This window comes from Corapipo altera, unplaced genomic scaffold (genome assembly GCF_003945725.1).
Source record: "Corapipo altera isolate COAL_440 unplaced genomic scaffold, ASM394572v1 122, whole genome shotgun sequence".
Taxonomy (NCBI): Eukaryota; Metazoa; Chordata; class Aves; order Passeriformes; family Pipridae; genus Corapipo; species Corapipo altera.
The window spans coordinates 265,118-293,062 of record NW_020884961.1 but is presented as its reverse complement, the minus strand read 5'-3'; the positions used below and the strand labels follow the sequence as shown (position 1 = coordinate 293,062).

At 44.3% G+C, this 27,945-nt stretch overlaps 1 protein-coding gene across 4 annotated transcripts in view; it reads right to left on the bottom strand.

Annotated features, from left to right (window-relative positions):
• The window catches only part of FOXK2 (forkhead box K2), a 54,010-nt gene that overhangs the window by 21,022 nt on the left and 5,043 nt on the right, over positions 1-27,945 (bottom strand). Inside the window, exon 1 of one of the 4 annotated variants that reach the window (XM_027664086.1) lies at positions 25,228-25,608. The exons of 1 other annotated variant lie outside the window; for it this stretch is intronic. In XM_027664086.1, the coding sequence (XP_027519887.1) occupies positions 25,228-25,571 (344 nt within the window). In that variant the 5' untranslated portion in view covers positions 25,572-25,608. Of the gene's footprint in view, positions 1-22,260; positions 22,473-22,633; positions 22,672-25,227; positions 25,609-27,945 lie in introns of those variants that run through there. 2 more of the 4 variants (XM_027664088.1, XM_027664087.1) reach the window with 2 other exon arrangements.

The following is a 27,945-nucleotide window of genomic DNA, read 5'->3' as shown; positions in this document are numbered from 1 at the left end:
CCATTGATTTCTGTGGCCCAAGGATCAATAACTGCACAGCATGTCCCCCCCACAGAGAGCAGCAGGGCTCCGTGGCACGCTCGACCTCTGCTGCCAGGAGGAACAAAACACTCTCAACATTTTTAAACCAGCAATTTGACTTTTCCTTCTGAGCTTTTCACAAGGATCTGGGTGTTTTTTCAGGTGCGCCATCAAGCAGGATGGAAAACACCCTGAAGATTCCTGATCTATTTACTCTCTCAGATGTCTTAAGATTCAAAAGCAAAGATCTCTGCAGCATCACAAGGGATGAAATATCGCTGTAGCCTCATGTTAATTCAAGCTGCCCAATAAAACACTTGTACCAAATTGTAAGCAAAGGTTGGAAATACGATCTGGCTGTAAATTAATGGCTCCCCCATGGGAAACCTTGGTTCCAGACTTCCCTGCTCGTGTTTTAGCAAGTGCATAAGCAGTATGGGAAGCTGTTGGTTGGTATTCCTTGCAGGAACGGTGCTGACCTGCCTTCAGAAGGGTCTGGAACAAGCATGCCTGCGTCAAGAAATGATCCTATGACAGCAGAATATTGATGACGACAACAGGAACATTCCTGAAGCACCAGCAGCAAACACCAACTGAGTAATAAACACATGACCTTGTCTGAAATGGTGCTCAGCTCGTGTTCCCACTCGGAGCTGACGTCATGAGAAACTGGGTATTTTTAACCCTGTATTCACAATCTCTGCAGGAGTGTTTCAGAGTTTAGGCTGAGATGACGTGTGGAGTTGTTCCACCACAGCAAATTTTGCTGCAAGTGTAAAGAATTCTATTAGCAAGCTGAAGCTGATCTCAGCCCTGCCCTGCATTATTACGCTACAGAAACAGGCATCATGGAAGTGCCATCACAAATTTCCAAAGGTTCCTGTTTTAGCAGCCAGGCACCTCATTTTCTTTGCATCCCAACCACACAGACACTGCTATCGATCAGCAGCAAAAACATTTAGGTTATCTTACAGTCGTGGCAGTGTGCTGTGGTTAATTAAAATTACCTATCTCCAAATCACCAATTCCCACTGCACTCTCCTCTCTCCTCTTAGAGGGCAAAATATTTAAATGAGCAAGAAGAAAAAGCAAACTAGAAACCCAAACAAAACGTACAGAAATTCAATGCAGGAGCCCTGCACAGGCTGCAGGACTGAGAAAGCACTTGGCCTGCAGGCAGGAGTGTAGGCAGCAGTTACTGTAGAAACCGAGCTCTTCCCTGCTTTTCTCTCAGCAAAAGAAAGACACAAAAGGGCTGGAAAACAGCGATCGATGGGAAGCAGCTTATAAAGCTGCTTGTCACATCTGCTGCAGGAAAACCAGACACTAATTCATTAAAACTGCTCATGTAATGCCTCTGGAATTTGAGGCTCCCCAGCCTGTGAACACAAAAGAAACTCCGCCTATGGAAACACTGCATTTTCGGGTGTTTAGCATCTCTGTACACAAAAGCCGTATGTGGAGCCAGGTTGTGTGGTCTCAATCCCTGCATTTCCTTCTAAACTATAAAAACAACTTCAAATTTGTCCAAAAGACTGTGTGCCTCTGTCTTTGCCAAATTGCAAACAGCTATTTGGAGTCCCAACGGAGCCTACATACATCATTCCATAACACAACAGTTTCCTGCTTAAAAAAAAACAGAAACAAAACACTCGCAACAGGGAAAGTAAAAATCAATTATCATTTCTTCTTCCTTCCAGATAACTGCATGTAACAATGGTTTCCTATCAAACATGCAAGCTCCAACTTTCACCAAAGTAAATGCCATTCCCAAACTTTCCACAGAGCCCAGGATTTCCAAGCACAGCTGAGCTGATGCAGACAAAGCAAAGCCACTCCATCCTTCACCACCAAGCTGGTTAGTTCGAGGTGCCCTCAGTCACAGGGCACTCGTGGGGGTGCAAAGGTTCACGTGGAAACACTGAAGTTCTAATAATATGATTCAGTGTTAAACAGGAAGCTCTCAGCAAAGCAAAGCAAACTGCTGGGAGCCAAACAGACAGCTCTTGGCATCTCACATCCCTTACAATTAAGGCAGGAGGAGGAGTACAGTGAACAAGTGCTGTCATGATGTGTTTTGACGCAAGCATAACCATAAAAAAAGCACTTGTGACTCATACATTACTTTAGTAACAAAAGCCTTCATTGATTACCTCATCAGAGACCTGCATTCCAGTGCAAAACTGTGCCCAAACCTCCTAATCCTTACCAAGAGAGCAGCTACCCACCCAGGCAGGCCTGCACACACAGGGATTATTCCCGAATTAAGGAAGCAATGTTTATTTTAGGTGGGCTTTTCAAGACAGAACTCTGCTTCCTAGAGCAGCACAGCCCTTTATTCGACACAGAAAATCCATGACTAACTCAGGCCATTGAAGAGTGACAAAAACTGCTTCCTACCACTCGAACTCTGAGTAGACAGCAGTGTTTCATTTCCCCCCTAAATCTGCCTGTCTGGCCAAAGAACAGGCTTTTTTCAGCCTCCTCTCTCACAGCTATGGGGCATTAATTAAATTTCACAGTTACCTAAAGATGGCTGGTGTTCAAGAGCCATTCCATACTTGCTTCACTGTGTGACACTGCTGGGCTGGGTATTTCAGCAGAAATCCAGATTTTATGTGATATTCCGTGATGGTTTTTTTTTAACCAACCATACTCTGCAGAACGTTTTTTCAAATTACCTTTTGCTTTTTCTTCTACTTGCAAATTCCTAAAACTTCTCTAGTGAATGTGCACACCCTCTAGGTACATTCTGTGCACTGGTTGCTCTACAGTGTTCCATAAATTTAGGTTCCCTCCTCACTCGTGGGGGCACTCAAGAACCAATCAAGATGCCAAAGAGTCTGAAAAGCCACAAAGTAACGAAACTATTTAATCTACAACAAGCACGTTGTTATTGGAAAATATCCCTCAAGAAGCACTCCTCCTCCTCCTCCTGAGCTGTTCTGAGGCCATGCCAAGTTCCCAAATCGTGGGCTGTGCAAGGGGCAGCAGGAAAGTGCAGAAGGATAAAAGGGAATAAAAACAACAGACGTGATTGAACCGGTCAGAGAGTCACGCAAGTGGAAATCCGTCCAGGAATCAAAAAACAGACTCAATAAAAGTCTGCATGAGAATACAGGCCAAGCATTGTCACTGCACTGATAAAGGAGCAGCAGCGCAGACACGGAAAGGGGACAGCACGGAAACATGAAGCATGGGATTGATGGGATTGATGTCCCCAAGTGTTCAACATCTGTCTCCAGAGGAAAGTGGACAGACCATGAGCACCTCATGGTGCTCATCCCAGAGAAGGGAAAGGCATGATGTGCTTTGGAGAAACCAGGTCCAGGAGTGGCTGTTTTGCCTTGATTTAAAGGGAGTTTAGGTGCAGACACACACACACAGACTCTCACTCCCCCCCCCCTTATAAAGCAAAACAACCCCCCTCCAAACAACACCCATAATAACAATACAAGCCCAGATTCCTGAAGCACAGGCACCAACCAGGCTCTTACCAATAAAAGCCTGACCCCTCAGGGATGGTTTCATGGGATAGGAAAGCCTTTTCCCTGCCTCCTCCACCAGCTCTGGTCCCAGCCACAACAGCTCCACTTACCTGCTATCAGGAGCCACTGGCACCTCCAGCTAATTGACTGATTCAGCAGAAAACCACTCGAGCTGAAATGTAGACATCTGCTGATGTTTTAGTAAGTTGAAGTCACCTCAGTTCAATCTTGCTTCAAAAAGGTAAGTAAAACCATCATTACCTCTGAATTTAAAAGCTGTACTGTACCTACTATACAAGAAAACACTCCCAGTAAGGAACTGTTCAAACCATTCCCTTTGAAAGGTTGAAATTTGAATCAATAAAGGGAAATAACCTTCCAGAACTAAGTTATGTGTTCCCATATGTGCTAATTTCAAGGTCTCAATCATAACTAAACTCACTGCTCTCCTTTCTGTAACACCTTTCATTAGAACACACTGGCACTGCACTCACATCAGCTCCTTACATCCAGTGGTTTTTGCACTCCCAGGCAACACCAAAGGTCAGGGATAGCAGCATTCCCACAGGAACAGTGCATGTAAGAAAGCCTGGAGCACCAGGAAAACCAGCACCAGTAGTCCTCAAAAACAGGGAGCAGGGAGAGAGTTGGGGAGTTTATCCTGCAGATCAAGTAATCTCCTTCCAACCCCCAAGGGATCCATTTTAAAAGGCAGAGCTCTTGATAAAAAGTGCTGGAAAAGAGCACTGAAATTTCATCATCATCATCCCCCTGCTCCCTCCCATGAAGTATTATCCCCATTTTCAAAAACAGATTAAACAGATTTGTGACTTGGCCAAGGCATTTTGGCAAGTGTGCAACAGAGCTGGGAACAGAACATATTTTTCCCCAACAGCCAATCTTTGTTTAAATCATTGGATTGTCCCCTAGGTCTTCCTTCTACAACCACCTGACGAGGCAAAACATCAGGTGAGAGACACATCTTCAGCAAAAGGGAGATTATTTCATTAAATTAGCCTGAGGTATTTTAATCAGAGTTTGTTGCACAAGAGGAGCTGTTCAAGGAGCACAAAAGTGGCTGTGAAGCCTTCATGGCAAAAAGTAACATACACACATATCTTGAGCAATATATCACATCCTCCCAAACAGAGCTAAAGGAATTTTCATTTCATCACTACTTTACTATTACACCATGAAAACTGCACATTAAATGCATACATTCTAATTTAAATCCATAGTTAAATACTGTAGAATTTGCAGATGCCAAGCTACACAAACCTGTGCTTCTATGGGAAGCAGGACTTTTTTTCCATTATCAAAGAGAAGAAAATTAAAACAGTATTTCAAGTAATTACAAAAAATTAAGCAGGAAAAGCTAAACTTTATATCCTAAATATTAAAAATTACTCTTCTTTATTACTAAAGGAAAGCAATGAAGAGTTCCTCATTCCAGATGGCAAACACCTGCCAGGTTACTACAAGTGTTACTCACTCCTGTCACCTGTCCCCTGCAGAACCACCTGCAAATGTCCCTGTGAGGCACCACTGGAGCTGCTCAACAGTCAGGGCACATCCCACCCCCTGGGGATACCAAAGGACTCACTTTAATTTTGTTTATCTATGTTATATCTTCCATTTTTAATTAATCATACTCCTACCCTGCCCCATACCAATGGAATGAAAATGCAAGAACTTTCACTGGCCAAAAAAAACCAGACTATCAATTTTTTTTTTTTTTTTGCAACAACCAAACTGCTTCGGTGAGGCAAATACATGGCAAGTACTATCTTCACTTTTCTTTTTATTCCTTGTCCTATGTGAATCAAGGGCAATGCTGCACCCCACTCAGCCTGGTTTCAGTCTATCTGCATTCCTGCAGCCAGGCACCACAATCCACAAAAACTGGATCAATCCCACGGGACAAAGAACATGCTGTGGAGGGCAGTGACAAAACCATCTCGGTAGGTTGTGTGACCCAACCCCAATCTGAGGTTTTCTGATAATAAACCATGTCTTGAGAATAGTTACTTTTGGTTTAGCTTCAAATTCCAGACTTTTTATTATTATTACTCTGTGATTTAGCTCTTCCAGAGCATTAAATTTTCTAAAAAAATAACATCTATACAGAAAAAAAAGGGTTCTGGTATATAATGCACTGTTTCACTCTGCTTTGAACTCTGGGCCTTTCTCTCTGTCAGAGACAAAGCACGTTGTGGGTAATGACACAATATTACAGAGACTTCCAGAATAAAAATTAATATTGAGTTTTCTCTTCTTAAGCAACCAAGTTGATGCTGTTAAGTTTATTAAATGATTGAAATGCTGAATAAAAAGCAAGCTGCAATCAACTCCAAAAAGTTCTTGGACAGAGGAAAATTCTGCTGCATTGCTCAAACTATGAAACTTCCCTGGATGAGCAGAAATTTCCAAAGCTTTCCCAGATCTAGAGAAAGCAACGTGTTTGACTTTCACCCTCCTGGAAATGCAAAGTGACATTTGCTCAAGTCGAGCTTCCCCAGTTTCTCAGGGGAGCACCTTCCCTCAGTGGGACTGTCAAAACTGCCAGATCACAAACTCCTCCAAATCATCCACCCTAAACCCCCCACGTCTCTGCTGGACCTTCCCTGCACCAGGAGGCCACTTGCTGCTCTTTAATTTCTGTCATGCACAAATACTGATTGCTACAAAATCACACATTTCTGTAGTAAAATCGGAACGTGGGATTGAATATTTAACAATTTCATCAGTGATGGGATTTCTTCAAAATTCCACTGCAGAATCCACTTGTCTGGCAGAGCTGAAGAGATGTAAATGAGTTCCATGCATATGCTGCATAAAGAGAACTGCAAACACTAATTTTCACAGCACTTAAATTAACATGTTTCCATTTACCCTTAAAAACTGATATTTGTAAGATTCAGAATTTCAGAAAGACGGCGAAATGAAATGTTAATCCCTAGTTACAGAAAGTTTTTCCTAATTTCCCATATGTGTACAGCATTATATCACACTTCTGTCAATAGTAACAAAAAACCTTTTATCCAAAGAACATATATATATTTAAATCCCTGTAACAGTACAGGAAGCACCATGAAAAGTGTGGCATTTACCATAATGCTCAAGGTGGTCCCTAAGTTAAAGTTATCATAAATACAGATGTAGCAACAAATACTACATATCTGGAGCCCATTTCCCTCATTTTTAACTCATACATTCAATTATTTTATGATCTTAGAAACATCCATCTGGAAAAAAAAAAGACTAATATTTTAAATTCTATTAAAAAAAAAAAACAAAGCAAAAATGGAGATGATAAAGATTAAAATATCAAGATCTAAGACACCATTTAAAAATTCTGGAGGGCACAACCATGGCCTTAACCTGCACTCTAATAACATGTGTACACTTTCCCAGTATACAACAATGTACAGGTTTTAAGTCAGAAAAGCTGAAAACTAAGACAACAGACATCTCAGATGATTAAAAATAGTCTCTATAAACTTATGTTCTTTAACATCCTTCCTCAAAAAAAGGAATAATCACAATTTTTTTCCCCCTCATGCACAGATTGTTCATTAAATGGTGACTTTAATGCACGAGTTTGTCGTGTTTTCTAGAGAGAGTCAAAAAGGTGCATTAGATATTTCTAAATTATCACTCCTTTAATCATCACAGGGAATTGCAGCAGAAAGGCCTTACGAGCACTAATTAGTTCAGTTATAAAATTGTATCTTACGCTCAAGTTTTGCTCTCTCTCCTGAGAAAACACCAGTTTATGTGGATGTGCCAGAAGAATCAGTGACTTTTCCCTAAGAACTGTCCAGGTAACGGGACAGGACACCTTCACCTGATGCAAAGAGCTTGAAATACCACATAAAACCTTAAATTCTTCATCACTGTTCAAAAAACAAACCACAAAGTTCAACAGGAAGTGGTTATCAAATATCTGTGTTCAAAGATACACCTGTGAAGTGCAAGACCAGGACCATCAGTCACACAGTCTGGACCTACTAAAAACAGTACCAGCAGTTCTGCTGCTTTTCCAGTCCAACTTCATCAGTGGTCTCCTTTTATTTCCTTTTTCTTCTTATTCCAAGGTCTGTGGGTCACAATTATGGCTGTGAACCCAGCAACCAGAAACACCCTGGATCTCTCCTGCCTGTGGAGCAGGTGGCCAAGGACACCTCTGGCTGTTAAGCCCCTCAGGGATTCAACTGACTCACCCAGCACCAAGTGACCTGGCTGAAGAACATTTTTAAGAAGGAAATAGTATTCTCTGGTTAGGGTGAGAACCAGCTGACAAGGGATTTAGTGGTGCCAGAGCACAAGGAGGCAGCTGCACCCTGGAGACAGGATCAGGAATCACAAAGAATGATCCTCCACGAGCAGAAAACCTCCACATTGGCCCAGGTTTGATCTTTATCAATGATCTGGATGAGAGGACCAAGGGCCCCCTCAGGCAGTTTGCAGGTGACACCCAGCTGGGGGGCAGTGCTGATCTGCTGAGGGCAGGAAGGCTCTGCAGAGGGATCTGGACAGGCTGGATCCATGGGCAAGGCCAACAGGGAGAGATTCAACAAGGCCAAGAGCCAGGTCCTGCCCTTGGGTCACAACAACGCCCTGCAGTGCCACAGACAGGGGCAGAGAGGCTGCAGAGCTGCTGCTGGGAAAGGACCTGGGGGTGCTGGTCAGCACAACATCAGCCCAGGTGGGCAGGGAGCCAATGACACCTGGCCTGGATCAGGAACAGTGTGGCAGCAGGAGCAGGGGGTGACCATCCCCTGTGCTGGCACTGCTGAGGAACCTCCAGTCCTGGGGTCACTTCTGGGCTCCTCACAACAAGAAGGACATTGAGGGGCTGGAGCGTGTCCAGAGAAGGGAATGGAGCTGGGAAGGGGTTGGAGCAGCAGGAGCAGCTGAGGGAGTTGGGGGGGCTCAGCCTGGAGCAAAGGAGGCTCAGGGGGGATCTTCTGGCTCTGCAACCCCCTGACAGGAGGGGGGAGCTGGGGAGGGGGTCAGGCTCTGCTCCCAGGGAACAAGGGACAGGAGGAGAGGGAACGGCCTCAAGTTGTGTCAGGGGTGGTTCAGGTTGGATGTTGGGAAAAATTTCTTCACTTAAGAGTTGCCCAGCCCTGGCACAGCTGTCCAGGGCAGGGGTGGAGTCCCTGTCTCTGGAGGGATTTAAAAGCCATGTGGATGTGGCATTTGAGGACATGGGTCAGTGGTGGCCTTGGCAGTGCTGGGTCAATGGTTGACTCGATGACCCTAAAGGTCCTTTCCAACTAAAACGTTCTATGGTTCTATGAAATGCTGATAAAACTGCTTTACCAATCTTACTGATATCCTCCCAGCTGGTAATGGAAAAAGCTGCACTTCTGACTTGTCAGAAAAGTAATCCCAAACCTGCCTCTCCCCTTCTCTTCCCAGGGATTGTTTTTCAGGCCCACCAGTAAACTAATCTGACTTGAGCACAGGATGTGAACACCAGAGCTCACACACAGGACAGGACAGACCTTTCAGTTTTAACTCCCTATCAGCTTGTTTTAACTCACCTTGGAACCAAAGGATTAGTTATAGTTTATTTGCAGGGCCTGAATCTTCCTTTATATGTTTTTATAATGTTCATGTTTTAATGAACCTGTACTATTGTATAAATCAGATGTGAAAATTAAAAAAGCAAGCTTCTAAGAACAGGAGCAGTGAGAAGGATATATTTAATTACTGCAAATGCTTGAAAAACTAAGTTTACCAATGTATTTCAGAAGGGAAACAAAAGCCTTCTGTAACAGCATATCCTTCAACTCGATGCACTTTCAGGAGAAAACTGAATTTAAAAGAATAATCTATATAAAGAAGTATGCAATGCTAAGCCTGTTACCTACAGTGCACACAAATAACTACGAGATGATTCATTCTGAAAAGCTCACCAAGTCCAATTAATTTTGTGTCAAGCCTGATCCCATCCAAGAGGTAACACTCCCTAAAATGTTATGAAACAGAGGGCAGAGATGAAATGTATCTGTATGTACATTAAAGTTTTATCTGCTGGTGCTCTCCAGAGCTCCCCAGCCCGTCAGGCTGGCTCAGTGCTCACTCTGAGGTTCTGCACCACAATCCACAGCACAGAGATGTGAAGAGTCACAGGCAGTCTGAGAACTTAAGTTGTCATCAAAAATGAGTTTAAAAATCAGAAGAGGCCTATGGAGTGTCTGCTTCAGACCACTTATCCAACCAAAGATGGTAAGGGATGAGGGGAAAACCTGCCATTTCACAGATGTGGAACATAACAGTAAAAAATTTACACTAAGAAAAGGTATCACAGCTAACTAGTGAATATAGACCAAGTCCCAAAAGATTAAGTATAAGGTCATTTTATCTCTCCATTTCAAGTTGAAAATAAATCAGCCTGGTCTCCGCAGTTTCAATGACACTACCACAGGAGGGACCAGGGATGGCTTCCTGAGAAAACAAACACAAAACAGGCATGGGGGTAAACACAGCAGAGAATTTTAGAAACACAGAATCAACAGCAAGAGTAGAAAGGAAGAGAAAAAAAAAAGGAAACAAAAGGCTCAGTGCTTGACACTGACAGAGGGGGAAAAAAAACCTCTCAAAAATAAACAGCTTGTAACAAAAAGTAAATAATTCATGGGCTGGGCTCAAGTGGGGCATGTGCTGGTCATATGTGCAGCGTATGTTACTGGCACCACTCCCCAGCATGTTCCATGTTGTAACAGCTCAAACATTTAAAGCTGAAATGTGCTGCCTTCAGGGAGGACGTGATCTGGGCAGCCCTGACGAAACACACACCACTCCACATGAGCACGGGCTAATTTTGGCTCCCAGGTTATTTCTCCATACTCCAAACAATGCTTTGCTTGGCGCTCGCTCACTTCAAGAGCTTATATTAAATGTAACCAGTGGTAGCGTGAAGCAACTTTTAAAAGCAGCAGACTCAGTTTATCTAAGATTACATAAAATGACTACTGTGGTGTCTGTGGCTCCTCCAGGCCACTCTGTGCCCGGATCCAGGCTCTGGATGAGCAGTGCACACATTTAGGGAGCACACCAGCAGCCCCCCTGAAGCTGAGCACACTGCTCTGTGCACTCCCATCTCAAACACAGCGACACAGAACACGGTGCCCAGATGACAGGCAAACACACTGGTGTAGCTTTAGGACTCCAAAGCACAGGGGAAAAAACCACCTGATTCAGATGGAGTTCAAACATGCAGCTTCAAATACCTGCTTTCTGCACCAGCCAGCTCTGCCTCCCCTCTCCACAGTCATTTCCATTTCTGTCAGAGCTGTACCAACAATGTTGTTTCTGTGCTGACACACAGATCCTTTGAGGAAGGATCACCACCACTGCTGTCTGCTCCTCTCTGACCCAAATCAGCCCCTTCTGCACCCAAACCAGTGCCTGCTATCACATCTATTTACTTCTTTTTCAATACCTGTCCTGCAGTATTTTCATTTTAAATCCCCTCAAGCAATTGCTCTTTCCTTTGTGTTTTTGTATTAAATCATTACCTGCACCAGTCAAATCCCCTCTCCATTTAGAACATCTTTAAGAGGGTTATTCTAATGACTTAAAGATGGTGTGAACCATCACAAGTATCTAGGGGCCTTTCAGATTTAAAAATAAAAGTCTCCTTCTCTCAGTGAAGAACTTGATCAGCCCAAGCCCTTGCTCTCTCTGTATCACACACTGGCACTGAGTTCTCAGTCAGCAGTTTATTTACCACAAAGCATCCCTAAAAAAACATTGGAGAGTTACATATATTCTCTTCTCCAAACCTCCCGGGCAAAGTTTGAACAAGCAGCTCCCACAAAACCAAAACAGTCACAAAAAGGACAAAACTGTGCTGGTGTAACACATCCAGTAACCAGCACTTCCCTCCCCAGAGCCCGGGGATGTCCCAGCTCAAGTGCAATGTCACTGCAACAGGCTCCCAACGCCCCTGGGACTTACCTATATTTATCTGAGAATAATTAACCCTAAACTGCTTAGACCTTCCAGATAAAGAATTTAACTGGAGGAACAAGAAAACCACCAAACCCTGTGCTATCAAATGCTGTTGCAAAAAGAACAAGTTGCAGACACACGAGTTTATGAGTTTACCCTGGGGATGAGCCACATCAACACCTTTCAGTAAAAGAATGGAATCACAGGACTATTATGAGAATCACCAAAAACACACCCTGCTTTCTCAAGCCTCCCAGACAAAGAGGCTTGGACAACACATTCCTAGACTGACATCTCTCAGGTTCATTTCCACAACAGTAGGATTTTATCTCCACCTCAAAAACTGTGGAAACGCCCGATTTTTACAACCGACATTTTTTATTAAAACCACCTTCCTCGGTTTCTTCTCCCTGTTATTTCTCCAAATAGTCAAAATCACACTCTCCCACACTATGGTTATTTTGTATTCTACATAACCAAGCTTTCAAGCTCTTCAGATGAAGTCCAATTATTTTATGGCACACTTTACAGCAACGTTCCAGCTAACACAAAGAACACACATCCACGAATATGAATAATCTTTCCTTCAGCTACTATTAAGCCAAAATAACTTTTCAACAGTAACCCCAAACTTAAAACTTTTATAGAATTTTATTTTATCCTTCAGACTGAGGGCTCAATTATTTATATTCAGATGCTTATTTGATTCTTTGCCATGGCTTCCATGCTTGTTTTCTTTAAAGGCTTCAAACCACCCAGTTTGCTGATAGCCCCAGATAATAGTGAATAACCTCACCTAAGAATCTTGAGTACTTACTAGTCCACAGCAGACCAAACTTATTTATAGCTAAGTAGCAAGCTGGGGTTAGTGATCTCTTCCAGGCTCAACAATCTTCCAACCTCAGAATAACCACCCCATAAAACAAGCAGGGCTGTTTCACTACTGACAGGAAAGTCAACATCTGTGTACGAGGGTGTGCTGGCAGGAGTGCTCTGGCTGCACTGCAGAGACAGAAAAAGCCATTCACAACAGGCCAGAATACGTGAAGGACATTTAAAATTTCCATCACAAATTGCTTTGAATTTGACTTGCATGTTTAAAACAGAGGAAGGTGGAAGGATCTGAGTTCTTCTCCCAACTGTGAATGAGTTTTTCCATTTTATCTTCAGATGAGTTTAACAATTAGTGCCAAATTTCTCTGTCTGAATCAGGCAATATTCTCTATGTCCTATGATGCAGTTAAGGAAAAAATACTTTCTGGGAAAAAAGCACCTTAGCCCACAGGAAAACCTTCAAAAAAGAAAACAGCTAGGAAAATTGAATTTTTTTTTTTAAAGTTAACAGACTTCTGGCAGAATCTCAGTTATAGTGAAGAAAGTTTTGCTACAGAAAGGCTGGACATTCACAGAATTGGATATTCAAGCAAAGACAAGTAAAAATGAAAGCCTTCTGGAAAAGCCTGCTTTGCTGTCAGCTTGGCTGCTGTCACCTCCCTCTCACCCCACTCACAACACCTTGTACACCTCAGCTCCCAAGAACTCCTGAAGGCTCTCCATGATCCTGCTCCAACTGCTGCATTCCCCAGAGTGCAGCAATCCTTCAGGAGGCAGGAAAACAGAAAAGGGGATGCAGTGAGTGAAGAAAGCAATGGAACAGGCAAGGAAGGGCACAGCTCTGCCCCTCTCACCGCACAGGGGTGTTTTGTCTTGCCAGGGCTCCCAAGGCATTTGAGCACTGCTAAAGGATTCTGGAATTTGCTGATGAAACAGAATAAAATGCATTTCTCAGCTTTATGGACAGACCAATACCAGGAAAAGGTTTTAAAAACAAAGGCTTGGATTTCAATTGAAGAGGATAAACAAACAACTGAACTTCTCCTGTGGTTTTTACCTATTGCATCTCCTTCCGGAGTTGCCACACGCGCCCGAGCACTTCAACTGCCACACACTGGGCTTCCCAGGTCCAAAAGGTTTGTGGTGATTACCAATATCTAGAAAGCTGAATGAATAATACTCTACCCAAGCCCAAACTGTAGAGCTCACCCTACACTCTGAATTCAGCTCTGCATTCATTTCAGAACCCACGTTCCCAGCACAGGGGAACCACCTCAAACTGCTGCGTTTCTCTTCCACTCAGTGATGCAACTGCAAAAGTGGTGCCAGGAAAAGGGCTGTCCTCTGATCTTCATAGTACCACTGGAAGTAGGACTGCATGAGGATGAATTTCATCATTCTGTGAGAATCTTGTTACCCAATCTAGTAATTTTAATAAAGTTACTTCAGAAGATATTGCACACTCTTCAAAGCAGGGGTTTCAGAACCTCTGAACAGCATAACAGTTCAGTGTTTGGTTTGCAGCACCTCATATTCCTAAAAGCAAAAATATTCAGTGAGATGAAAGGGCAGAGAGGACCAGAGCCACCAATCCCTCTGACAGAACATCCTGGGTCATGTTTACACACAAGTGCTTCAGCTGCTTTCCCCAAAACAAGTGTTCAACCATAAACCATATCCAGATAAACCATACCAGGAAAAACACCTCCTATAAACCTTCTCTGAGCCTAACCCAGCCACACCCAGGACATTCACACCTCTAAGGAAAGGAAGTAACTCTGCTTCCTTTAACACCTCTCTACTCATGCTGTTATTGACTGCTTACACCTGTGGAAGTGATAAACAGGGGTTTGACTGACGATCATTTGTGTGATTCACTCCTACTAATCTCTGCCAGCACCCAAGTTCCCCAAACATTGCACTGGAAATGAAGGGTGGTATTTGTTATCACCTGCTCCTCCAAGTGATGGTTTGACTGAAAAGCTGAACAACTTCTCCTTGGAGAAAGGCTTGGAGTGAGCAGCCACTTCCATCAGAGCAGGAAGCCAATGCAGCTACTTCCAGACCTGCTACCCAAGGAGTTTTGGAAGGCTGGATGAGTTCAACTGATTTACTGACTGCACATTTGCCTTCAGGGGCACTCTGGATTTACTGTCCTGCATAAAGAAGGGGCACCAAAATCCCCCTCCAATGACAACTTTGAGATGTTTCTGCAACCTATCAAGCTGAGGCCTCAAAGGCAATGCAGGAAATCCAAATCACACCTGATCTACCTGCACTGCCAACTTGAGCAGATGTACATATTTCCTGAAAACCCACTGGGGGTATATTCAGCCCCTGCAATGAAGGACATGTAAAAATCAGAGAGGCTTTTACAATTATCTTCAAAATAGTCCTTTTCTTTCAGGCAGTCGACAGAAAGCTGCACAAGCTCTAGTCAGTCACCTGCCTCACAGGTATGGAAGTCTGCCTTCTGAGATAAAAGGGTTTTTTTGGGACACACACACACTACAAACAAAAACACCATATAAAATTTTAAAAAGGGCCATCTATCTCCACTATATCCTCAGTGCTCAATTTTCCCTTGAGCTTCTGACTCCACTACTCCACAATATATTAAACCACCAACTGGACTGGTGAGCTGGGGAGCAAAGCCTGGCTCCAGGCAGGAGATGGGGCGATTCAGCACATGACATGCAGACCATACATTAACACTGTCCTCTGCCAGGAGATGATCCATAACCAAGCAACTTGTAATCCTTTTTCTCTTATGGTTTTCTCTATGTATTCACATTTAAGAAGAGACTGAAAAAAGAGAGCCAGAAAGCAAATGGTATGACACAAAAGAGTCATCTCAGTGTCCAGTCTTAGATTCACCTTTTTCAAAAATTTTTAACTTAAAACAAATAGTAAGCACACCCCTTTATCCAAGAGCATGCTGTCACAAGAACTTTCAGGATTAAAACATTTTTACATTACACTGCAAGTGTTTTTTTTTTTAATACACCAAAATTAGTTTTGGTCTTACTCTGCTTTGGATCTTTCTTTTCCTTTCCATTTTTATTTCATGTAGTGTAACAGCTCTTAAACTGCAATTCCTTCATGTACAATTCCACAAGACCCAGCCAGCTGACTGCTGCCCAAAGCCTGTGCAGGCCCACCACATCCTCCATGCCAGCTCCACTGCCTGCCAGAGCTCTCTGTGAGCCACTTCAGTGCAACAGCAGAGACCCAAAAATAGCAGAAAAAGCAGACAGCAGTGGCTCACGGAACATCTGATGAGCTCCAAGGCCAAGCCCAACCTGCAGTCAGGAGCACTGCAGAGAACAGGACCCTCCCTGCCCTGCTCCATTTCAGCAGCAGCGAGACACCGGATCAGCTCCGATGCTCAGCAAAGCACAGCCCATGTTCCTAAAAAGGGAGACCCCAGACTCTTCTAAATCACATTTCCCCCACTGAATATCCAAGTCAGAGCCTCCTTACATTGTGCAACAGTTACAACTGTGTTGCTTCTTGGCCTGAGCTCTTGAGATGATCTTCAACTTTTCCCAGTCCTTTTTCAAGGCTCCCAGCAAACCCTCTCACTTCTCACACGACTACAAACCCCACAAATTCCCTACCTATATTCTAAAGCAAAACACCTTGGCCCTGTGTCCTCACCTTTCTCATGTAGTGACTGAATTCTCCTTTTCCATTTTTCTAACCTGTACAGAGCATGATGCTAAAATCAATCACGGAGTTTCCTGAGTTGTAAGGGACCAACATGGATCACTGAGTTCAACTCCTGATCCTGCACAGGACAACCCCAGGGATCTCCCATGTGCCTGAGAGTGTTCACCATCTTTACCATTATTTTTACAGGCATTTTTACTTCCTTAAATAATCAGCTTGCTCTGGTTCAAATTTGAACTTACCCCCACACCTGAGTACACTCACCCTTCTCTTCTCTAAGTTTTACTCCTTTTAATCTTATTTCTCTGTTTCCCCCATTGAGGCCTTCACCTGCCTGGAAAGGCCAGAAGATCATGGGATCACCCCAGGAGGGAAAGTCTCTTCTGTAAGAGCCAGCTTCCATCATTTATCCTTCCCAACCACCTTCCCTGTGTGTTTACTGCACTGATTTAACCAATAAGCCTGTCTACTACTCAAATATATGAACTGCATGTTTAGGCCTTGTCTTTTCAAGTTATATCCTACCCAAATTTTTTGTGTATTCTCAGTCTTAAAAAAAAAACCAAGAACATCAAAACAAACAAACAAGCCAGGTAACAGTGTTTCTATCTTCATAAATAATCAGACTTTTACCTCAGATATAGTAAAATAACTGTACACTGTGCTAAGACACCAACATTTCTTTTTGAGAAAACTGATACCTCAGTGGAAGTTAAACTAATTTTTCCCAATTGTGACAAGGAAAAAAAAGGGAAAAAAGAAGGAAAAGGGTAAGCAAAATATCTGCTCCCATATCACAACCCATCAGTGAAAAAATGAGAATTTAAAAGCAACTTCTATCAATACATTAATTTGTCCACATAATTGCTGAATCAAATCCACACATTCATCTCCCTTTAAGTGATTTAGAAAATCTAAGTTCAGCACAAAGTGTAAACACCTTTTCCATTACACACTAACCTGACTTCTTATCAACACAAGAACTAAGCAGCTTATACCTCATGACCTGTATCTGTGACTTACTTGAAGAACAAGAATTTTCAGAGAATCACTGTATATTATACAAAAATTATCTCTGGAACTGTGCAGTGTACTCCAATAAGAAAACTACACCAATAATGAACAAAGGCATCAAAATCATCTGCTTGTGAGAACACTGTTGGCAAGTGTAAATACACAAATGTCCAACTAGATGTTTGATGCTTTAGAAGCAATTTTAATTAAAAATCAAGCCAAATACTGTCTCTTCATTAAAACACATAATAAAAAAGTCTCTTGCTACAACCCCGTGACAGATTATTTAAAAAGGCTTGCAGGGGAAGCAGTAAAGCCTCATGTGTACCTGTTCTAACCCTAAGCCATGACATGTCACCCAACCACACCTGCACTGCCACAATCACCAGATCCAACTACAGCAAGGGCTATTTTTTTATCAACAGAAGATGGTGAAATAGGGATCCCACCATTCTCACAAGCAAACTATCCCAACCCTGCTCAGTTCAAACCCTGACAGTTGAGTTTACAGCCTCTGGGGTTTCACACCCCTGTGTGATCCATTAGTGAGCCTTTAGTGCTCCAATTCAGCCCCATAAAAGTGGACCTACCCCAACCCAGCCACCTTGTGCTCCCGTTGGGTAAAACAAACACACTGAACCCCTTAAGTCCCTCACTACTTGGGGCTCCCTGCAGCCTTCCATTCTTTTCAGCAATCATCCACTTAAATCCTTGCACTCCTGGAAGATTCTCTAACACAGATTTGATTACAGATCGATGTGAAGTTCCAGCCCCTCCCCACTCCCCTGTTTCCACACTGTCCTCACATCAGTGCTCTGACACATCATGTCACAACAGGCATCTCATGATCTCCCCAGTCATGGCTTTCACATACACTCACCTACTGCTTCTCAGAACAGTTTCCCACCCTGTAGATTTGCCCTGTGTACTTCCTGACATGCCATTGTTTTGGGTATTTTTAATGGATTCACTGACTCCATTTTTTGTCCTCCTTATTTGTGAGGACAATGTTTACCAACACTGATTCCATCTGTAAATATTTATTGCATTTACTCCAGATCACCAACAACAGAATCAAGCAGCAATATTAAATAATGATCAAGTATTTTCTTATCATGATTTAGCACTAAGCTGCACATTATTCTAACCAGCCCGTGCATTCCAGAAATTCTGCTGTTGGGAATACAGATGCTATTTTTTTCAATATGGAGTTGTAGTTACATGAAGCATTTTATGTAATTATAGTTATTCCCATCCCTGGATAATCCAAATGGACAAGGTGCTGAGCAGTCCAATCTTATGCTGAAGTACTTTCTGCTTTTGGCAGGGCTTTGGCTGGAGCTCCCTTCTGTAATTCTTAAAACCTTAAATTAGCACTGAATTAAAATTAATTCCAGTCAACTTTATACTAATTTTGTCCTGCTGCATAACACCCTGATAATGACAGGTCTCTGGCTTTTTTACTTTACAGCTGCAGTTCTCCAAGTGTTCCATTCCATGCACATCCTTTACCCACACGAGCTGCATTGCTGCAGGGATGTTTGCATCAGGACAGACAGAACTGCTTGTCAAGTGCTCCTGGTTTTCATTTCATTTGGTGCACAGAGATGATGTGTTCACATCAATATTCACCAAGCCACTCTCAAATCCTGAACACTGAACGTTTTTCCTCCCACCAAGACTCCAGCACACAGGGATGTGGTGCTTTGTCCAAGTTTCTGCTCGGCAGGACCTGAGAGGACAGAGCAGCACAGCAGCACGGGCAGGGGCTGCAGCAGAATCAAACAGGAAGAAACAAAGACTCCAACCATGCACAGACCTTCTCTCTCCCTGTAAAACATGATGCATCACAAAATGACCAAGATTTGCACCAGCTCTGTGAGTAACTCACTAAACCCTCAGCTCCTTCAGTGATAAAGCAGCAGTGGCTGAGCCTTAACTGAAGAAGGAAGGTTTATTCCCTACGTTTATTCCCTACGCCATCCAACGTGGAATAGCTGCAGAATAAATATGGTCCCTCCCTCCACTGCTTTATCTAGGTCAGAAAACTCCTTAAAGGCAGGAAGTCACAGGAAACAAATGTCACTACACATCAACTTTTTATCAGGAAAACAAGCAAGGCAGCAGATAAACCCACCACCTTCCCAGGATTTCAGCACAGACAGCAGCTTATTAGTGAACTGTTGGGAAAACTCCTTAGAGCAGCAAAAGCCACGGCCTCGCACCACCACATGGCAAATTCCTGATTTTCTTGGAAAGATTATTTTTTTCCCGTATTTTACATGATTTTATAGAAGTTAATGGCACTTGAGAGGTCTTGAAGCACCACTGCATTTGCTGAAAAATACAGCAAATCAGATGCACAATCACATTTGGAACAGCTCAGGCATGACTGCGGGAAAATCTTTGCTTTGTGCATGAGAATTACACAGGCTCAAAAAAAAAAAAAAGAACCCAAACAAAAAAACCCCAACAGCAGCAGAATTCCTCCACAGCAGAATTACTCTCTAAAACACATCTACCTTCACGAAGGAACAATATTTACACTAGAGTGTTCTTACCTAATTAAAAGCAAATTAATCAAACATATTTATTTTGAAAAGCCAAGGTAAAAGATTAACTTATTTTCTTCATTAGCTCATTTAACTTACTACTTTTGCTATCAGCTGAGTGTATCTTCCTACTCAAACATGGCACATTTCACAACAGGAGAGCAGTATTGTATTTTGATTTAATCAATGCAAAGAATGATTTAATTTACATATCTCCTACCTCATTATTATAACTGAAGGTAAGAATCTTAAAACTCTCAACTCCAGATTCTTGGAACAGACAATTTTAATACTGACTTTACACCTTTAAGCCAGAACAACACTCATCTTGCTTTTGTCATAGAGCTGGAACTTTACAGACAATAAAAAACCCCATAATTTTTTAAGATGATTTCCCAGTTTATAGTATTTCACATAACTACAAAGAATGTACTTACTCCTATAGCTCAGCAGAGATGTAAGAACACTTTTAAGATGAGTAAAACTGTAGAATTGGGTTTCACATACATATCAGTCATACCAACAGAAAAAGCAAATTGAGGGGGAATTAATCCAAATATAAACTTTTTAAGCTTTACCTCAATCAACTGATTTGTAACCAAAAAAAAATCACTCATAAGGTGTGTGCAAGTGAGAGGGAAATATGAAAAAAAAAGAGATGCCAGAAACGACTGTAACACAAATTATTACTATAGAAACTTCCCGCTCATCTCTATTTCCATTTCAAATCACATGTGCTCTACCTTCTTCCTCCCACGCTGCTCTTCAGTCAGATCTGCTTAAGTGAGAACACTCCTGCTACTGAGCCTGACATTTGCAAATCCTCCTCTGAAGTAGCCAAAAACCCACCTCTAAGCCCAGCCCAGCTGACCTATTAGTCACCGTGGCACAGCCCCAGCGTCTGCCAGAGACAGCAAATGAAAGTTTCTGGAGTCTGATTCTCTGAAGTCACAGCCAAGTCCAGCGTTTTACTTTTATGCTCTGAGGTCATTTGTGAGTAACTGGCAGTTTTAACACAGGCAGCTCCAAAATACACCTCTGAACACAAGCCCACCCCAAGGTCTCACAGACATCTCACCCAGCTGTCGTCCTCACCAGCCACTGTCTGTCCCTGTCAAAAGTGGTGTCAAGGAAGGGAAAAAGCAGGTGCCCACCCAGCCTGAGGGACTTCCAAGATGTTTTAAGTACAGACTGCAATACACTGTAAGAACATATTAACACAAACTCCTTGGAAAACGTGTTTTGTTTGATTTCTTGAAGTAGCTAATACTTATCTTCATAAGAAAAGCTTTAAAACAGAAATCATAACCCAAAGCACAGCAAAGCACATTGTTCTCAGCCAGCAAGGAGAACAACCTAAGGAGATGTTTATGGTCTGTTCACCTCCACTGGTGGTTCCAGTGAGAAATCTCCATGGAGCACGAGCAGTCAGTCCCAACCACAGAGCCACTGCAGTTTTGAATGTAAATAAAGTAACTCCAATTAGATGACAGAAAGAAGTGCTGTCCAGAGTGATACACTCGAGGTTCTCTATAATCTGTTGCACTATTTCCTGCTCAGGTAACACTGAAAATAACAACAAACTTTTCCAAGGAATCTTGGATACTTGATCCTTGTTCAGAATGGACTGGCTTCCATCAGCAGGAAAACTTCTACTGCTTAAGACACCAGTAACCCCAATTTGTAGCTCCAGACCATAAGACCAAAGTAAAAATATTGGTTCAGCCCTCTGTGCACAAGGAGGAAAAGCAGGAGAGGACAAACAAAATTTTAGTTTCCAGCCATATAAGCTTGATTTAGGATTAGTCAGTAAACATTAGGCTGAAGTAAAACGTACTCAAGGTGGTGAGAGCACCCACACTGAGTGATGTAAAGAAGTCTGCAGAGTGAATGACAGAATGGGAGAGTTATTTACTGTCTCTTACTATAAAAGAGCTTCAGTTGCATCAAATGAAATTACCAGGCATCAAGTTCAAAAGCCTCAGCAAAAAGAGGTGTTTTCCCAATATAGGCTCCAATGACGTTGCAGAACTCACTGCCCAAGGACACTGTGGGTCACAGGGATAGATAAAGAAATTAAAAACAAAACAAAAAAACCCCAAACTCAATTACTAAAAAAAGAGAGAAACGCAAACAGTAAATGATTTTTACTCAAAAAGAAATGAACTCTGACTTTGGATCCAAAGGGAAACAAAACCATTTGCCTTGATCCATTCTATGGACCTCCCTGGGCATCTGCCATGACCACTGCTGGAGGCAGGTCAGGGACTAGATGTGTCTCTGCTCTGACTTACAAATGCTGCCCTTGTGTTCGTGGTACCTTGTCTACGAATCACAAACCTACTTCCACAAAATCAAAACCAAAAGCAATGACTAAAACACAAAGTCTGTGGGTCTGTCAAAATGAATAAGACACTGCCTCGAACAGTCAGGCCCCCGAGATGTCAGGATTTCTGTGAACTGCAAGTGCCAAGACACAAAGCACATCCAAGAAACCCAAAAACACCAACAAAACAAAAGCCCTCCTTCAGAGCGAAGTTGTACCCAGCAGTCCGTGTGTTTTTCCAGCTGTATCAGTTACATCTGTCTGGAATGCTGCCTCTCCAAGAGCTGCACACAACAGCTCTGGCAACAAACCCTGCTCTGCCCAGCACAAAAGGTATTTTTCCAGCCAAGCACCTCAAAATTCAAATACTGATGTTATGATTTACCTGGCAATGCATCCAATCAATGCCTTCACTGCAGGCAGGGAAAATTCCAAAGGCAGCAAATGAAACCAATTAAAACCCATGCACTTTATGAACAGGAGAGGGACAGTCTGTGCATCTTCAAGGCAGTTGTATAAGGATGACTGCACTGCTTTGATTCGGGTGTCTTTGGCAGGAGACTGGAAGTTCTTCCATGCCATGTGTGCTGTGACAGTGACAGGAGAGCTCCTCGCTGGACACACACAGAAATGGCTCTTTTCTCCCCACCCCCACTCGATTCATCTCACCAGCCGACAGCTGCTCTGTACATACACAAGTAGGTATGTGAGTCTGTCAAGAGCTGGAAAAACAAAAACACACTTCCCACTGCTATTACCTCCAGCTTGATAACTTCAACATTTCAATTGTGAGTGAGGCTTCCAGGGAAGAATTAAAAATAGCAACCAGAACACTTATTTTAATGCACAGTAATTCCATGTTTCGTGACAGTTCTATCTGTAGAAGGAAAGATGCTTTTATTACAGGTAAGTGCATACTCCAACATTAATAATTTAATTTCCCCAGATGTTAAAAAAATGTGTGTTTTGCAGGAGACTACGAAGTTATATTTCTGTTTTTCGCTTCCAAAACCAGGAAGCTCAACAGCATTATTAATGCAGTTATATTTAAACACTGTGCTGAAACAAAACAAAAAAAATACCAAGGACATTGGAACTACAGAAATACAATTATTAGTGACAATTAAAGAAGACATTTCTAGTCTGCAGCAGTATTTTACTTGATGACATCTTAAGTCACTATTAATTGGACAAAACAGGGATGGACCCTCCATTCTTGGTTTCCAGGATCACTCAAAAACAAACAGAAGGAACAGGCCACCCTGAATTCTTTCAACTTCACCTGCCATTAAAATTTCCGATGATTGTGTAGTCACAGGCAGAGCATATTTATTACTGGCAACAGAGCAGGATTAAACAACAACAAAAATAGATCTGGTGATTACTTCAGCTGGAGGCTGGCAATCATCAATCTTGAACTCACACCAAAACTACTTGCTTTCCAATCATGCTTCAGCCATTAGTGTTTGAAGCAACTAAGCTTGATTCTTAAAATCCAGGAGCCCATCTTCAGTGTGACCAGTTAAATCTACAAGGAAACTCAAGAACAAAGCTACAAACAATATTAGTCATCAGCAATTCACAGTAAGGACTTGTTAGAAGCAGACAGGACTCTGGATTTGCCTGAAGCCTCCTGTTTAAAAACAAAAAAAAGCTTTGCAAATAATGAAACTACTATTTCCCCATTCAACTCCAGTAAGACTTCTGTTTTATAAACAGGTTTATTTTTTTTTAAAGCAACAAAGCAGCCTTTTCTCCTGATCACCAATCTAATTATGACCCTGTGGACTCTTCCTGCCCTTCAGGGGGAAGCTCAACCCCCTGCACAGTGACTGGAGCCCCTCGTTCACCACTCCCTCGCAGGGCTGAAGGCACAGCACCTTTTATTTACCAGACTGGATGGCCCATCACACCTACATTCTGTAAGCAGGAGATCACCAATTCCACCAGTGCACAGCCTGCAAATGGGAAGCTCCGTGTGTGCACAGCCCAAGGAATGGTGTCACCTCCGAGCAAATGCCAGTTCCTGCACCACCACCCACGGGCACTGGGGAAGAAATTTTAACTACCAGCAACTTCTCATCAGCGCTCAATTAAAAAGTGACACACAAAAAAATCCTTCCCAATTTTCTTTCCACTTGAAAAGCGACACTGATGGAAAGAACTAGAATAAATTACAAGCCAGTGGACAGCATGAAGAAGCTGTACTTCTTTTTTTTCCTGAGGTCTTAAGCATTTAACAGAATGCTACTGACTAAATTACTCCAACTAATTCTAGACTGTTTGCAATCAACATATATCGTGCACAATTGTGCTTGCAATTAGTATATTACACCAAACTGTTTACAAAGAATAAAAGTATTTGATCTGCATTTCATAAACGTGTTAGATTAAAATACAGATTAACCACACGTCAAATAATTATTAATATTAAAAAGCAGAAAGCAAAAATAGAAGTGACAGTTAAAGGTCAAACAAGTCCTCCAACTACACTCAGGATTATACAACTCTCCAGACGCTGGCACTGTTAAAGCCCAGAACAGGCATTTCCTAGAAAGCAGCAAGGTAAGACAATTTGATTTTCACAGAGGAACCAGGTGGGGACACCAACATTAAGCCAACAAAGCAGAAAATATACACCACCACCGTCCTAAACACAGGTTAAAAGCCTGTAAGGCATTAAGGCTGTGTCACTGATGGCATGTGCTTTATAAAGCCACAGCACTCGTAACCTTTTTGGTATTTCTTAGTCAAGGCAGCTAAAATACACTAAACCAACACACTTTCACTTTTCCTACATGTGACTCCGGAGAGCACAGATCACTTATTTACAGTTTAACACACCCTTAAATGTCGCGGGCAAGGCCTCACGTATCCCCCTAGAAAATCATTCTGCACAGACAGTTAATGTTTGGTAATGGCAAAGGAATGTATTACCGCTTAAAGCCCCTTAATACATTTGTTGTCACGTAAGGAAAACATTCGAAAACGCTAAGGCCAGCAGGAGCATTTCACGTGGACGGCTGGGTTTACCCGTGAGAATAAACGCTGAAATCAGGCAAGGAAACTGCCACAAAAAACCAGAACAACCCCCCTGCCTTCTGCCAGAGCCCCGGGGGGGCTGCAGGATTCTGCCGCTCAGCCCGGAGCCCCCCGACGGTGCAGAACCGCCCGGGAGGGTCCCCTGAAGCCCGAGAGCGGCGCCCGGGGTGCCGGCGGTCGGTGCGGGGGAAGGACGCGGGGAGGGCAGGGCGGCGGTGCCGGGCGGCGGCGCGGGGGGCCGGGGCCGCTCCCGGCCGTGCCCCGCCATGTGCCCCCGCGGGCTCGGGCGGGCCCGGCCCCGCGTACTCACACTCGCGGCAGCTGCAGCGGCGGCGCCCCGCGCCGCTGGAACACGCCGTCCACGAACACGCCGTTCTTGCCCAGGCAGCGCAGGTAGAAGTCGCCCCCCGCGCCGCCCGCGGGGTCCCCCTGCGGCGGGGGTGGGGGCCCGTCCGCGCCGGCCGGCGGCGGCGGGGGCGCGGCGGTGAAGATCTCGAGGTGGCGGCGGGAGATGAAGCTGGAGTGGCCCATGCTCACGTCCACCGAGCCCTGCGAGGAGTTGCGGCCGATGGTCACCGAGCGCTTCTTCATGAGGTACTCGAACTCCCGGCCCTCCAGCCGCGCCACGGCCGCCGCCGCCGCCGCCGCCGCCATCTTAGCGAGGGACGAGCGAGGAGCGGCCCCGCCCGCACCGGCCCCGCGCCGGCCCCGCACACAGCAGGGAACGGGGCCGCGCGCCGGGCCTGACGCACGCGCGCGCTGACGGACGGCCCGCGCGGCCAATGGCGGGCCCGCACGCCCATGGGGCTATGGCGGCGCGGCCAATGGCGGGCGGCGCCGGCTCCGCACGGCGCGGGCCCGGCGCGAGAGCGCTCGGGCGCGGCCCGGAAAACGCGGAGCGGAGCCGCGCGCGGGAGCGGAGCGGAGCTGAGCGGGCCGGGCAGCGCCTCCCGCCCGCGGCGGGAACGGGACGGACGGGGCGGCTCAGGGAGAGACAACGCGGGCCGACATCCCCGCCCTCACGGGCCTCGGGAACCCGCGGGAGGCTGCTGGCACCCCCGAGGGGGTTGTGAGCCAGGCCCCGCACACCTGCCCGCCGCCAGCAGCGCCCGCAGGGACGGCACCGGGCGGGGGGGGCAGTCGAGAATAGGAATAAATGCAAGCAGACAAACAGTACTAAAGGGTGGGCACGAACCACCTGGAGAATGCCGAGTACCTTCTCAAAATCAGCCTTAAAATAGATATACTATAATATATAGTAATAATAATAATCATAATTTCTATCCCTCATACACCTCTGACAGAGGGTCACCTTAAACCCAGACGTAACTCGCCATCTCGGAGTTCTGTAAGGTGCATGGCAAACCAGCACAGCGCCTCACTTTCCCAGGTGCCAGGTAAGCCAGGCTGTATCTGTGCACAGACCTCCTCGGCTCAGTCCCAGTTTTCTCAAGAACTAGGGCACAAGACCCGAGCGAGCGACCCGACACAGACACCCGAGCGCTGTGTCCGTCTGTCCCTGCTCCGAGGGCGCGGCCACGGCGGGGACCGGCCCAGGGGCCAGCACCGAAACACCGAGACCCGACCTGGAAATAAAACCCGCAGGCTACCAAACAGACAGCATTAACTGCACTCAGCTTGTCAAGTATCTGCAATTAAAGTGTTTTACCTGATCCGAATCCTCACTAACTGTTACAAGGACAAGGCACTGTCACAATTGGGAAGTAAACAATTAAGAAACACTTTTGGCTATAAACTGAGAGGAGGGTGCTAAAATGTATTCGTGCCCATACACCAACATCACAACTGCAAAGACATCATGGCAGCAGCCCCCATCACCTCGCGGGTTCTCCAGCACGGTTTGTGGAGAAGGGGGTTGTGCTGTTGTTTATTTGGGCTTTTTTACAGCACTGAAGGTCACTGTTGTTTATCAATAAAAAAATAAATCACTAAGAGAAGCTGTGGCTGCTCCATCTCTGGAAGTGTCCAAGGCCAGGTTGGATGGGGCTCGGAGCAACCTGGGAGAGTGGAAGGTGTCCCTGCCCTTGGCAGAGGGTGGAGTGAGATGAGCTTTAGGGTCCCACCAACCCAAACCATTCTACGAACTCAGAAGACATCAAACATTTTAACGCTTCCGACAGAACCAATCAACTTGTAACAAACCTCCAGCAGCAAATTCGAAATTGAAACTTTCGGTTTTGCACATTTGAGTCAACAGCTCTTCAACTGTAGATCTATTGCACACTTGCTCAGGAACAGAACACAGTGCCTGCTCCCTGCAAAGGGACTGCAAACCTCAGTTCTACCCTTGGGATTGTACCAGCATTCCTTACAGGCAGCTACAACACAATTCCATCCTGGTTCAGTCCGTTTATACAACCCCATACGCACATCAGATGCAGCAAAATATAGCAACAGTTTAGAGCTTTGGTTTCTTTTAAAGAAAACTTTAGTTAAATCTTGCCCACACTCTGGTATTTAGAATCAGACTTTCTTCTATACCAACATATGTTTGGCACAGAAAATGTGGAGCATCAGGGAGTCAGTTATGACTCCCTGATTCTCAGCTTGTTTTTATCCCTTGGCTCTCTGGCTACAGAACTGTTGTGCCTGCTGCGCTGACAATCAGTCCGGGATCCTGAGGGCTCTGCTGGCTGAGATTACCCAGGGATTGCCATCTCCTAACACACCCCCAGAGAGAGAAAACCAGCAGATTGGGAGAGCAGCCAGGTGAATTCCCACCAGGCCAGCAGCACTTTTCACCACCCCATGGCTGCTCAGTTCACACAAGTTAAAGGCATTGCTGCTACTTCAGTGTTTTCCGTTATGTGAATCACAGCTTTGTTAATCTGCATTAATTCATTAATAACATCCAGTAGTAAAATCACCAAGCTGATATAATTGCTGTCCTGTTCATAATAGAACAGCACAGAGAATGCAGCCATTGACACGGATTTTTACAATCTACACTGAAATTCCTTTTTGAGGGTCCCAGCACCACTGAGCTGCTCTGGGAGATGGGATTTAA